The sequence below is a fragment of the Liolophura sinensis genome, chromosome 3 (genome assembly GCF_032854445.1).
Source record: "Liolophura sinensis isolate JHLJ2023 chromosome 3, CUHK_Ljap_v2, whole genome shotgun sequence".
Taxonomy (NCBI): domain Eukaryota; kingdom Metazoa; phylum Mollusca; class Polyplacophora; order Chitonida; family Chitonidae; genus Liolophura; species Liolophura sinensis.
Window position 1 is genome coordinate 17401456 of NC_088297.1, and position 13273 is coordinate 17414728.

The 13273-nt window shown below is 38.7% G+C and overlaps 1 protein-coding gene across 3 annotated transcripts in view; it reads right to left on the reverse strand.

Moving 5' to 3' along the window:
* LOC135463587 (transmembrane and coiled-coil domains protein 1-like) overlaps positions 1 to 13273 on the reverse strand; it is an 83085-nt gene that overhangs the window by 41309 nt on the left and 28503 nt on the right. For all 3 annotated transcript variants that reach the window (XM_064740903.1, XM_064740902.1, XM_064740901.1), the window contains exon 3: positions 461 to 611. In XM_064740903.1, coding sequence (XP_064596973.1) covers positions 461 to 462 — 2 coding nt within the window. In that variant the 5' untranslated portion in view covers positions 463 to 611. The remainder of the gene's footprint in view (positions 1 to 460; positions 612 to 13273) is intronic.

Here is a 13273-nt window from a genome sequence, read left to right on the forward strand (position 1 = left end):
AACATTTATATTTTCTGGTGCTTTTTTTAAGTGTTCAGTATGACCGTCCACAGGGTTTGAACCACTGTCCTTTGAGGATGGCCTCAGCACAATCTAAACAGCAGTTCCAGTATTTCATCTAGGGAATAGACTAACAATCGCATTGCGTCTTCAGCAAAACTAAATTCCAGAAAAGTACAGCTCACTAAAAATCTAACAATCAAAAATGCACAAACCTGGAATCCAAATCAAAAGCATTAACATATCCATAAAATAAAACATCATGATGCTTTGTTTCATATGACACATTCCTATAAACCAAATTCAAAACATTTCAGCGAGCATACAGTTAATCTAACATTTCCATACATTGTTTTCAGTAAATTTTCTAACACTACTTCATCAGAAACCAGCTGAAACTTGTTTTTCCCGAAACTGATTCCAAAAAAAAACAACAAAAACTAAACTTTGCCATACTTACATCACTAAACAGGTGATCTGGGATCTGACCTCTGACCTCGGGTCGTCTCCGAACACGAACACAGCACCTGCCTGCTCACATGACTTACTGTGCTGTGCCACATTCTTCACGTTCAACAAAATGGTGGGAGCGGGCCGATTTCTCTCCACGCCTGAAAACACGACAAAATATTTGTGAGTCCAATGATGCCAGTGAGATTTATTTATTTATTTGATTGGTGTTTTACGCCGTACTAAAGAATATTTCACTTATATGATGGCGGCCAGCATTATGGTGGGTGGAAACCGGGCAGGGCCAAGGGGAAACCCACGACCATCCGCAGGTTGCTGACAGACCTTCCCGCGTACAGCCGGAGAGGAAGCCAGCATGAGCTGGACTTTAACTCACAGCGAAATGCCAGTGAGACAATTTCTGTCTAGGTGTGCATATATATATATATATATATATATATATATATATATATATATATATATATATATACGATACAATCTTTGCCAGTCCACAGATGCTAAAAGGACATTTCTCTTCATGTCAGAAAGCTCTACAATATCTTGTAACCTCAATGACCTTAACAATACAATTAATGGTAGAAGCAGGCATATTTTCATCCATGTTAAAATACAAGATACTCCTTGACTACAATGCAGCATACATGTAAATTAGAGCTACACACAAGCATAACTCCTTGACTACAATGCAGCATACATGTAAATTAGAGCTTAACCCAAGTATAACTCCTTGACTACAATGCAGCAAACATGTAAATTAGAGCTAAACAAAAGTATAACTCCTTGACTACAATGCAGCAAACATGTAAATTAGAGCTAAACACAGGCATAACTCCTTGACTACAATGCAACATACATGTAAATTAGAGCTCAACACAAATATAACTCCTTGATTTCAATGCAACATACATTGCATTGAATTAGAGCTAAGCACAAGTATAACTTCTTGACTACAATGCAGCATAGACTGGAGCTGGCAGACTTCCTTTGATAACTGTAATATACTGTACTAATAGCACAACTAGTGGTTGGAACCAGATCAATCTGTCCATGTCTGTGTAACTCTTTGAACACAGAGACTACACAATACAATAATTGGAATTTCCTTTCATGCTAGGATTTACAGGTACAAATCTGTGATATAATGAAACAAGCTTAGTTGATGTCAAATTACATGTACTGTTCATGTACCATTCTCAGTATGTGCTAGCCTCTTTTCAAAAGAGAAAGCTGTGATTGCAAAGAAATCCAAGATGGCCATTGACAGCCATAATGGAGGATTTCTGAGCTTCATTGGTTGAAACTTTGTATGCAAGTTTGGAAGAATGCAAACACTGCCACTGAAATGAAGGTCTTTCTAAACCTCAATACCAACAACAACTAATGCGCTAAGAAAATTTGTTACCATGGACACCATGAAAGTGATGGGAAATGTAACAAACAAAAAAAACAACAACAACAAAACATTAAAGTGCTCATGAACCAATTGTCATGCAAAATCATGACAGAGATACTGTCCCGAAAACAAAGTTCCCACCGCAAACAGAAACTGTTTCTGAAATGTCCGAAATAAAACCTATTTATTTATCTATCTACATGCAATTATCGCTACACTCCAGCACTTTCAAGCATATATACACATACCATTAGCTTCAAATAAAGTACCCAGAAATCTGCTACTTTTGTCATTTTACTACCAAACTTCCGGTCGTAGTACTACACATGTACATATATCTGCAGAGAATAAGTGTCACAAGTTAAATAAATGAAAACTATACTCAACAGCTTTGACTGCTGTTATTGTTATTGTTGGCGAGAGAGAGAAACAGGTGATTTCCAGAAGATGACCTGATACATGATACATTCATAGGACAGGATGACAATACTACCAGCCAGCTTATAACAGGCCACACAGCCACAAATATACCACAATGACCATGGCTGACAAAGGGTCAACAATATAGTGCTTTACAGGGTAACTAGGACATGGCAGCTACCCCCGAAGATTACAGTGATCACAGAATCACATGTATGTGCGTACTTATGGGTACTTGTATGACTAACGATGAACAGGTTCATCCACATGACTTTGTAATCCTTCCTATTAGCATATTTGTGAAGTGAGTGTAGTCAGGCACTCTGCTACATAAATGTGTCTAATTTGCTACATCCGCAGCCAGAGGCAGTATACCCATCATGTAGAATTAGGTTATCATGTTCGATATGAACAGCTGCAATCAAGGAGCATCAGTGATACTTTTGTCAAAAAAAACATCTGGTTATAGCAACACAAAATCTGACTACAGCATCACGAAATCTGGCTATAGCAATACAAAATCTGACTTTAGTCACACAAAATCAGAATGAAGTGGAATAAAATTTGACTTTAATGAGACTGAGTAACGCCCAAAGTGCTGCAATATCATACACATGTACAACAGCAACAGTGGAATAGAACACAGAGTTACATAACTGAGAGGTTATAACAATAAACTTACAAGGACGAGTTTTCAGCATTGTTTGATAAAAAGAAACATTCACTATGGTTCATTTAGGAGCTGCATAACTTCATCCAAGAAAGGTACAGTTTAGCTCATCCATGAATCATGAAGATTTGGCTCATCCAAGATTTGTGCAACTTGGCTCATTCAGCAATGATGCAGCTTGGCTCATCAAAGAACAGGGTAAACATCCACATGAACAATACCATTTGATTCAGAAGAACAGCACAATCTGACTCATTCCAGAACAGAGTACCATGGCTCATTCAACAAAATGATACAATCTTGCTTGATCATCCAAAAACTGCACCAAACACTCAAGCCAAGAACGCTGCACCAGTGCAAGTACATGCCGGTCATTCAAGAAGAGCTTACAGTCACTTTGGCTTGATCTTCAACAAACTGACTCATTTGTAATAACCCTTCAATCTTGATTTCATTGTACATGTCTCTTTTTCACCCTTATTGTATACGGTACACATGAAGTTGCGTGCAATTTTCACAGTTCTCCGCTATACCTACGTACACACCTATACATGTATGTACCTCACAGATTATCAAATCATGGCGCTATTCTCTGTACATGAGTATCAGCCGATCACCACCTGATCAGCTGATCATGTCATAAATCCTTTGTGCCAAACCCTGGAGTTAACCAGCTGTGAAAGAACTGTACTGGTTGACCACGTCTTGAATTACAATTTGGGAATAGACTATGAGCATTATAAATGTACACATGTAACATGCACCTATAGAAAAGGGTCACTGTGTTATGAGGCTATAGTGTAACTGTGGTCTGTGGTATAATCACCAGTGACTAACCCCAGGATTACAGTAAATCACAAAGCAAGAGTAGTGGGTCAAAAGGTCAGGTGGTGTATCAATTCTAAACTGAACCCTTAATCAAGTAATTAGATCTTAGTTAACATGTACCAATTATTACTGTATTTATTTCATGTTTAAGTTAAATTATTTTGGATTGTTTGGATTGCGATACTGGCCTTTTATCATAGAGTGAGTGAGTGCTTGGGGTCTAACGTCGTACTTAACAACTTTTCAGTCATATGACAACAAAGGAATCCATAGAGTGCATGTGCCTCTTTGGTGCAAGACGGATTTCCACTGCTCTTTTATCTAGTGCTGTTTCTTGGGATGACTTACTGAAGGCGAGTAAGTGCCTTGCCCGAGCCATATACTGATACGGGTCAACCAGTCCTTGCACTATCCCCTTCGTGCTGAACGCCAAGCGAGGAAGACTTCCCTTTTTAAGGTTTTAGGCGTGAGTCGACCCAGGATTGACCCTGGTTCAACTGCTCCTGAAGAGGACGCTCTACCATTTACTCATAGAAAGCCTCATGAGAACAATACGGGGCCAAATACATGTACATGTTCAGAAACTGGTATCTTTGAATGAGAGCTATTTTATCATGGTTACTTGCAAGAACAGTATATAAAGTGTTGTTTCTTGCAATACGAGGGAATCACACACGGTTCCCCCAAAAGGTCTAGTAATTATATGTGGGTACATAATCTGTGTATACAATATATACTGTCTGGCTGAGAATACAACATCATTTTCATTGTAAAATATAATGTACTGCACAGTACAATGCAGATCCAGTTACAGTATTAGGTCCTAAGAAAATGAATTGCTCTATACAATCACTGATAAAACAACAGAATAACACTGGTCATGATGGATTCTTAAACACTGGCCAAGTACATGTAGGTTTGCCAGCAACCTGCTAATGGTTGTGGGCTTTTCCCAGGCTCTTCTTGGTTTCTTCTGTCATAGTGCTGCAGTCATATAAGTGAAATATCCTTGAATACAACATAGAACACCAATCAAATAAATAAATAAATAAACATCAAATGTACTTTGAGCCAAATGAAATCTATAAATTTCCTTTTATCACTGTATACACTGCAAGATGAAATATACTTTTACATGTACATGTATATCTACAGCACTCACTGTGGGGGGTGGGGGGGAGGGTTTTTTTTTTTTTTTTTTTTTTTTGTACATGTAGCTGGAATAAGCAATTTTGGCAAAGTTTCAAATATCGATGCTCTTATTAGCCAGGCACCATCGTCATTAAACCAGATTAAACCGGCTAGCTGAGTTCCATCGACCAAGCAAGATCAACAAGAACCCTGATTATGAATGTTCCTCCTGCATGTACATTTTCCATACACAATATTATAAAAGCAAAATGGCGTCATTCTTCACAATGTTCAAACAAGAATTATCTTTGGCTCTTAATAACCTCATGTCATACATGTATTTATCGCTATATTCAGTAACCATGGCAACAGACATGAGAACAGACTTGCACACGCCCAAGCCAGAAATTCCACTACAAATACTGTCTGGTGCAGTTGGTGCAAATGAACCTAGAACCCTATCCACTATGAATGCATCTTTTGTGAATTAAAGTATTATATATATAAAGTAAAAAGGCTCTTATGATTTCTAGTCTTCTATTTCTTCCCAAAACAAAACAGAAGGTCCCAAAACTGATTCATTCCACTGCCCATTTTTAAAGCAACTCTCCCAAAAAACGCTGAAAGGATTTTTCTTGGACAAAATCTCATTAACATGAACAAGATTAATTTATTTATTTATTTGATTGGTGTTTTATGCCCTACTCAAGAATATTTGACATATACGACGGTGGCCAGCATTATGGTGACAGGAAACCGGGCAGAACCCGGCGGAGACCCTTGACCATCTGCAGGTTGCTGGCAGGCCTTCCCATGTATGGCTGAACCAGATTAAATACCTACAAATATGACCATGCAGTGACACATATTTGCATTCTTCATTACACACTTCACTTTTTGTACTGTGTTCTGATTACATACATTATGTCTGTTTTTCCATTTCTGTTGCCTTTTAAAAACATAAAGGCATAGGTGCACATTATGGACAGAAGTACATGTAATAAACAAAACTCTAAATGAAAAAAAAATTGGACGAATTTTTAAAATTTTTCGGACAAGACGTGAGTTTCACATTTTAAATTTAATATTAGTTCTTCCAACATATCCATGTGTGTTATAAATAAATAAATAAATAATTTGGAGAAAACCAGATTTTGGGTGTTATTTTTTTGTGTGATATTTTTTAATTCCATGAGGATGTGGTAGTATGAAGTCGGATATCAACTTCAAGCCATAAGTTACGTCAAAAACGGAACTCAACACAACATCTACATTACAACGTTGCAATGCATCAATTTGTATGGTAATGTCCTACTGTCTGTACTATCACATGACATTATGACGGACACTGCACATGTCCATGTGGGAAAGGAACATTTCTTCTTTTCCTTAACATCCTGCACACTCATAAATTATCTCACATGTACAAGACTGTGCCATAAGCACCACTGCACATGGAAACTGGTAAAAGGCTTTAGGGCAAAACCACCAGATGTTATCAAGTACTGCAGACTACTTTCTGTTCATCACTCAGCCACAGGTCATCCATATTTAAACCACTAGATAGATCTATGTTTACCTAAATGTGCATGTATTTGTCATCAATAATTTGTGGAATTCTGAGCAAATCTGCACAGAAACATGCGCTATTCCCCTTCCCTAACGTGTACATGTATAAACAATGATTTATTTATCTGATGGCTGCACAATGTCATACTCAAGAATCTTTTGACTTACATGAATATATGATACAACAGTTGCATATGGTCTCATGGGAGGAGAGATCGGACAGAGGTACCCAGCATACCCAGGAAAAACCTCTTAACCGTGGCCAGTAACTGACACACTTGAAATCCAACAAGTGACTTACAGATGCACGCTTCAAGGAGGAATTATGGCCAGTGATCACCAGCAAACTCCATGTAAGGAGACCTGAAAGGCCATGCAAGGGCAGTCATCTGCTTATGTTGCCACTACAGCCCTCAGGAGCAGTCGAAGCAGGACATACCCATGATCAAGGAGCTGCAATGGGGGACTCGTAAAACTCCTTCCTGACTGTAACAAAATGGTCCAAAGCTATGAGTTCTTCTGTTCTGTCCTTTATTACATCACAATCACAATTAATGGTGCATGTGCGCTCATAAAACACTTATGTAGTCTAGAAGCACTGCAACATCGAAGAGGAAAATGATGTGTTTTACTGCGATTTGGACCATTTGTGATGCTCCTGCTCAGTCTCCCATGAAGCTGTTATCCTAGTGATGGCAAGACCATGGTAATTCCACATTTAACATACATGTACATGTAGTTCTGCAGTTCTAAAACACGAACACAGTAGCTAAAGACAGGAGACCTGGGATCAAACCCGGGTTGGGCCATAGCAAAGACTTAAAAAATAGTACCTGCGACTACCTCGCTTGGTGCTGAGCACTGAGAGATTCGAGCAAGGAAGCAAGGAAGCAAGGCTTGATGGCCCAGTGTCAGTATAATGTGACTGGACAGGATGTCATTTCTTGTGTCTCTGGTATGATACTTCAGTGGCGACAGCACCATGGCGGCATGGACTCACCCTGTCACAAGATGACAGTAAATGTACCCACACCTCCTTAAATTAGATGTTGAGTACGATGTAAAACCCAAAGAATGTATACATACATACAAATACAGTAGCAGATGTGCTACAGATTCAAATCTATTACAACCCAGTAAAAGATTAGGCTAAACTGTTTTTCAACAGCAGAACTATGGAAGAAAGGTTGAGGTGAAAAAAAGAAACAAAAATCCATCATTGGGTTTAAGCTTGAATGGCATTATGGGGCATTATGGGGTGATGAAGGAACCAGAATCAATATGGGGTATTAAACAGAGGCTCGCATGAAAGTGCCGCAGACAAAAGGAGCTATAAATACTACCAATAAACGTCAACGGAACAAATGATCAGGCTGACCAACATTTGCTATAAGAGTCAGGGGTAATTAGGGGAGTGTGTCTAGGTGCACTAAAACGCCAAGTTTAATACTAACATTACATGTACATGTATAGCTGTCTCCATCTTAATGACAATGTTTCGTGGAATTAACTAACCTTTACAAAGTTTAACAAAACTGTAAACAAAGAAGTAAAATGATACATATGCTGCTAATAAATCTGTTATGCCTAAAGATAGGTGTATTTAACTCTGCCTAGTGTTAAACACTGTACTCAAGACATTTTCACTCATATGATGAGTGGCAGTCAGGTTTCTGTGTAGATCTTTACATCACGTACTAGAAGTGAAACCTCAGATTTTCGCCCCTTAAGATAGAGGCTGCTAGATTTCCTCATTCGAAATCTATGAATCTACTGATCTATGAATGCATTTCCTGAATGAACCTTGAAAAAAACTATTTCAAAGATATTCATGCCAAAAAAATATCAATGTGATATCACTGATACCTTCCGGCTGGGGAGTTAGTGCACAGCTTTACCAGAGGTCTGATATGCAAATCGCGAATTGCATTTGGCAATCCATGTACTATGGAATATGCCTTGGAGTAGAACAATGAACTCAATGCTGTGACACGTATAGTATTTTACATCTATCCGACATGTTATTTTAAAAACTGCGTAATCTGACCATTTGCATGTAAATACATGTAGCTTCCCTCCAGGCTCATGCATGCATGCAGTGCTGATGATTAAATGTTAAAGGACATGTGCACTAATTCCTTAATCCTTAATGTACATGTAGTTTAGTATTCATGACCATATTCCCATGTTAAGAGGTACTGTATAGGTCCAGGTACAATAACAGCATTATTTAGTCCTGCATGGAGAATAATATATATGTACATGTGAATGTATAAATTCCAACAAAGAGTGAAAAAGAAACTACACTAATGTAAATCTGCAACCATTTCAACCTTTAAACAATTAATTAATTCAGTGAAACCTATGCACACAATTACAATGAAAATGATGTTAAAATGATTTGCTTGTGTCACTATAGATGCAAGCTTGTTAAAACTGTGCAAATTATTTTGATAAACCCCATATTTTTGTTTCAAAATATTGGTTTCAGAGGCAGTTGAAAAGGTCAAAGAATTAGCGTAAATTGAAGAAAACAACTGTTAGCTATGCATATGGCAAGATGTTCACAAGATTATAAGCCAGATATCATTGGAGACTCTTGTCTGATTTCTTGTTGAAAAGAAAAGATCAGGTTTATACAAACTATACCTTAAATAAAAGAGCTACACAAAGTGTGTGGAATTCTTTTTTTTTTTTATAGATTTTTTAATGTTTTCATAGGAGAGGAAATAGGTTTTAAACATCAGTATTTTCTACAAAATCCACCGACTGGAGGCACACTGATAGACTCGCCATGTTTTAGACTTGTCCAATGAAACGCCTCCTTTCCTCCTCTTAAATATTCGCTGTGACGTCAAGGTGCTTAAGGTTTTACTTCTACCACATGAATAACATGCTTTTCCAGTCTAAGGTAAATACGTGTGCAGAGGATGTCCCAGAAGTCGCGCACCATCCAGGTTGAGGTTGAATGCTTGAGCTACAGAGCAGTGTGTTGCCCCATCTCTTCCATACATAAAAACCAATTCAACTCTTTCTTGTACTGATAGTTTATTAGCCATAATTAACTCTGAAACAGTGCAAAAAAATGAAAATCAGTATTAAATTTGAAACAAAGAAAAAAAATGAAAATCAGGATGGTGCACAACCTCTAGGACACCGTGATTATTGTGCTAATCGTGGATTTTAAGGTCTGTGAAAGGCAACTCTAAAAAGGAAGAGTTCGGGATGCGCTAGAGGGCTACATCATGCCAACAGACATGGCTCTTGTCTGTCAAACTTTGCCTGGAATGCCATGTCCTGAAGAGCTACCGGGCAAAGATACAATGTAAGCACGATGACGTATGTTATCTGTTCAAATTGTGGCGTAAAGGTAAATCTAAGCTTTTGATGTTTAACTATGAAATACTCAAATAAGAAGAGCTGCTGACAGAAAATTTATATATTTAGTTTAACATTAGGTATAGTTCTTTCATTTAAACTATATAAAGTGTTCTTTCCGTTTAAAAAAAATCAAAAGCCTCCAGGTAATACATGTATACTAGTAGTACCTTGAAATTAAAAATGAAAAGATTTATTTATTTATTTGACTGGTGTTTTACGCTGTACTCAAAAATATTTTACTAATGCGATGGCAGCCAACATTATGGCGGCAGGAAACCTTGCAAAGCCCGGTGGAAACCCACAACCATCCGCAGGTTGCTGTCAGCCCCATACAGGAAAGGATGTGAAAATATTGCGTACCAAGAGTTCTAAGGAATATATATATCAATTTCAGGATGCAAAACAACAAGAATTTAAATGTTACAGTAGCAATGGATGTCAAGAAGTTCAGATTTCTTTTTTTTTTTTCACGCAGGATCTGTTGGAAGAACAAGACCTTGCCTAGAACACAGATTTGACACAGAATGGAAACGAAGAATTAACTGAAATGGCCTCCATGAGCACTGTACTGTATCCTACATGTATACAGTTAACACCACTCTTTTGTCGGCTTATAAAATCTCTATTAACCACAATGGCCGTTCAAGTACCCTATGTCCTACCATTTAACATTGGTCATAAAGGTGATACTGTTCTAGAAACACATCATTTGTCAACTGACTGTTCAGCTTGCGGATAATATTTACACCAGGTTGAGCCTAAGCAAGCTGTTAGCTGACCCTTGACCTTTTTATATGTAAGCAGGTACAAAATATGTTGGCTGTGAACATTGCAATATACAAAGGTAACCCACCCACTCAAGGTAAAGCAAACACATCTGTGTTCTCATACACTGAATGATCTACATATCTGTACCTACATGCACACACTTACTAACATTTCTATACCACCAGTACAGGGTCCACATGTTTTATGATGTAAATATTACTGGATAAGCAGGTGGTGGCATGAGCACTTCGCCTCCTTCTACCACAGAGTTTATTTTGGTGGGGGGTGGAGGGTGAGGGGTGGTGGATGGAGGGTGGGGTCAGGGGTGGCCAGTTGTGGAGAACCAAGAATGGCAAGTTAGTGATGAACTTTACTGCACGTGGGATATAGATTTTTGATATACTGGTTGGAGAGAGTAAATGAAACGCTGCTAATCTAGTCTGTCACCAAGGGCCCCTTCAACAATGATAAAGTTTTGCCACCAGTTGTGGTAAGAAGGGACTGATAGAGTTTAATGACAGGGTTATATCTCAATCCTACAATCTACGCCCCCCCCCCCCCCCCCCCCCCCATCAATAAAGACACACCTGTACATCTAGAAAGCCAGCCACACATCATCATCTAAACATAGCCACAAAGATCAGTCACATCAACACTGCACACGATAAACATACCCGACACATGCTCTTTAATACAGCTAAGGGTCTGAGCCATGTAAGAAAACCCCACTTCCTCCACAAGCAATATTCCATTCAATTCACATACACTTGTATGTATTCTATGAAAGTTCACAGAGAGAATAATACTCTACAGAGTTGATATTAAAATTCCTTGGGCTAGGTCAGGATTCGGGGATAGCATCCAAAAATTTGTAAGTTTCGGCACCAAAAATAATATTTTGTGACTTTTATTTGCTTCTAAAAATGCATCTGTGCTTGAAATTTAAGGTCATTTAGTGTAATCAAACTCCTATGTCAAAACGTCAATTTTCCTTAATTTAATCCTGTTACATTCACACAACTGACTTTTTTGAAAAAAAAAAGTTCATTTAATATGATTTCTACAAAACCCCTGACAAACAAGGTAGAATAGTACAGAACTCTGCCACACTACACTTGCGCATTATCATGACAATATATAAGTACTAGCTCTGTTCGTCAGTACCTGAGTTACACTAACAGAGCCATATTACATGCATAAACCAAAATTCACAGAGTGCACCATACTGCATGAATAGTATTGAGAGGTCATTATTTGAATGCTATTAACTGCTAGCCTTTCAAATGTCCCCGTTCAACATTCACCCATCGCAGGTTTATGACTAACTAAGAATACCTACATTGTGTTACCCTGAGGCTGCTTGAGGGCTGGGGATAGCCCTGTTGTCTCATACTGCACATGGGTGACCACTCTCTCTCTCTCTCTGTTGTCAAAAGGCTATCCTGGTATTTAACATAACAACAGTTTGCCTGCAGACAGCTTGTCAAGATCAATACATGAACATTCCACGACACAGAAGCCCCTTCCCTGGGGGAGAGGGGAGGGGGGCAGTGCACAGACTGCGATGTCAGACGCAGACACTCACAGACAGATCAGCAGGTGATAGTCAAAATGCTTCTGTTAATTCCGTTGCCCACAACGTACATGTACATGTATGTCCACAGCAATGGATCCCAGCCTGGCTGTTCAAGATATGTAAATATATCACAGTGTCAAGGAAAACTCAGCCAATGCACGTCATGTCAAGCCAAATCACATCCAGCGTAATGCCAATAAGAATATCTCAGCTGGCAGTGTTTCCCCGAAATAGACATGATGAAGAGTCCAGCTTTGTCCCATATTTCTGAGTCTCATCATACAGCCTCACAATAGACATGATGGCCACTCGGCTAGTAAAGGAGACAGGCTGCTGACCAGTGAGAACGATGACAACGTCTCTATTACTGACACCGTCTATGGCGCCCTGCCCTTCTATTAGGCCGCAGAGAGGAAGCGCAGCAGGGTATAATTCTGATCAGTCAGTGAACCAGTGACCCGCTAGAACCAATTGCTTCCCGTCTCCCTGAAATAGATTCCAATTTCCTTATCCTCCATAAAAACCGGCGAAAGGGAATGTTCGCCTTTGATAAATGACGAAGTCAGATTAAGGCTGTTCGTTGGCTTGGCATCTGCACACTTTCAGTACACATGTGTACATTCATGTGTGTACTCTGTCAGTAAAATGGCTGCACCAAGGACCTTCCTCGACACATATACACCGTGAATTAATTTACATCAAGGCTTGCCATCATCATTAAATGTATAAAGCACACAGAAAAACAAATAACCAGCAAATCCACAGCCCCAAGGACATCGAGTCCACTCAGATCTGAAATTGGCATGTACATGTGTATACTGTGTATGATACCAGCTAAAAATAGGAAATCGTCCCAATGCACTACCAGTAATTATCAATGGACATAACTTTGCCTACATGCACATTTACCGAGGCCAAATTACGTGTAAAATACAGATCACGCTGTAAATATATGATGAAACTATAAATAAATAACCCACAGAGAGGTTATTGTGAGAAGTCCATGAAGGTCTAGAAAACACATATATATCAGATGGCAAAATGAATTAAATCATCAATATTAACA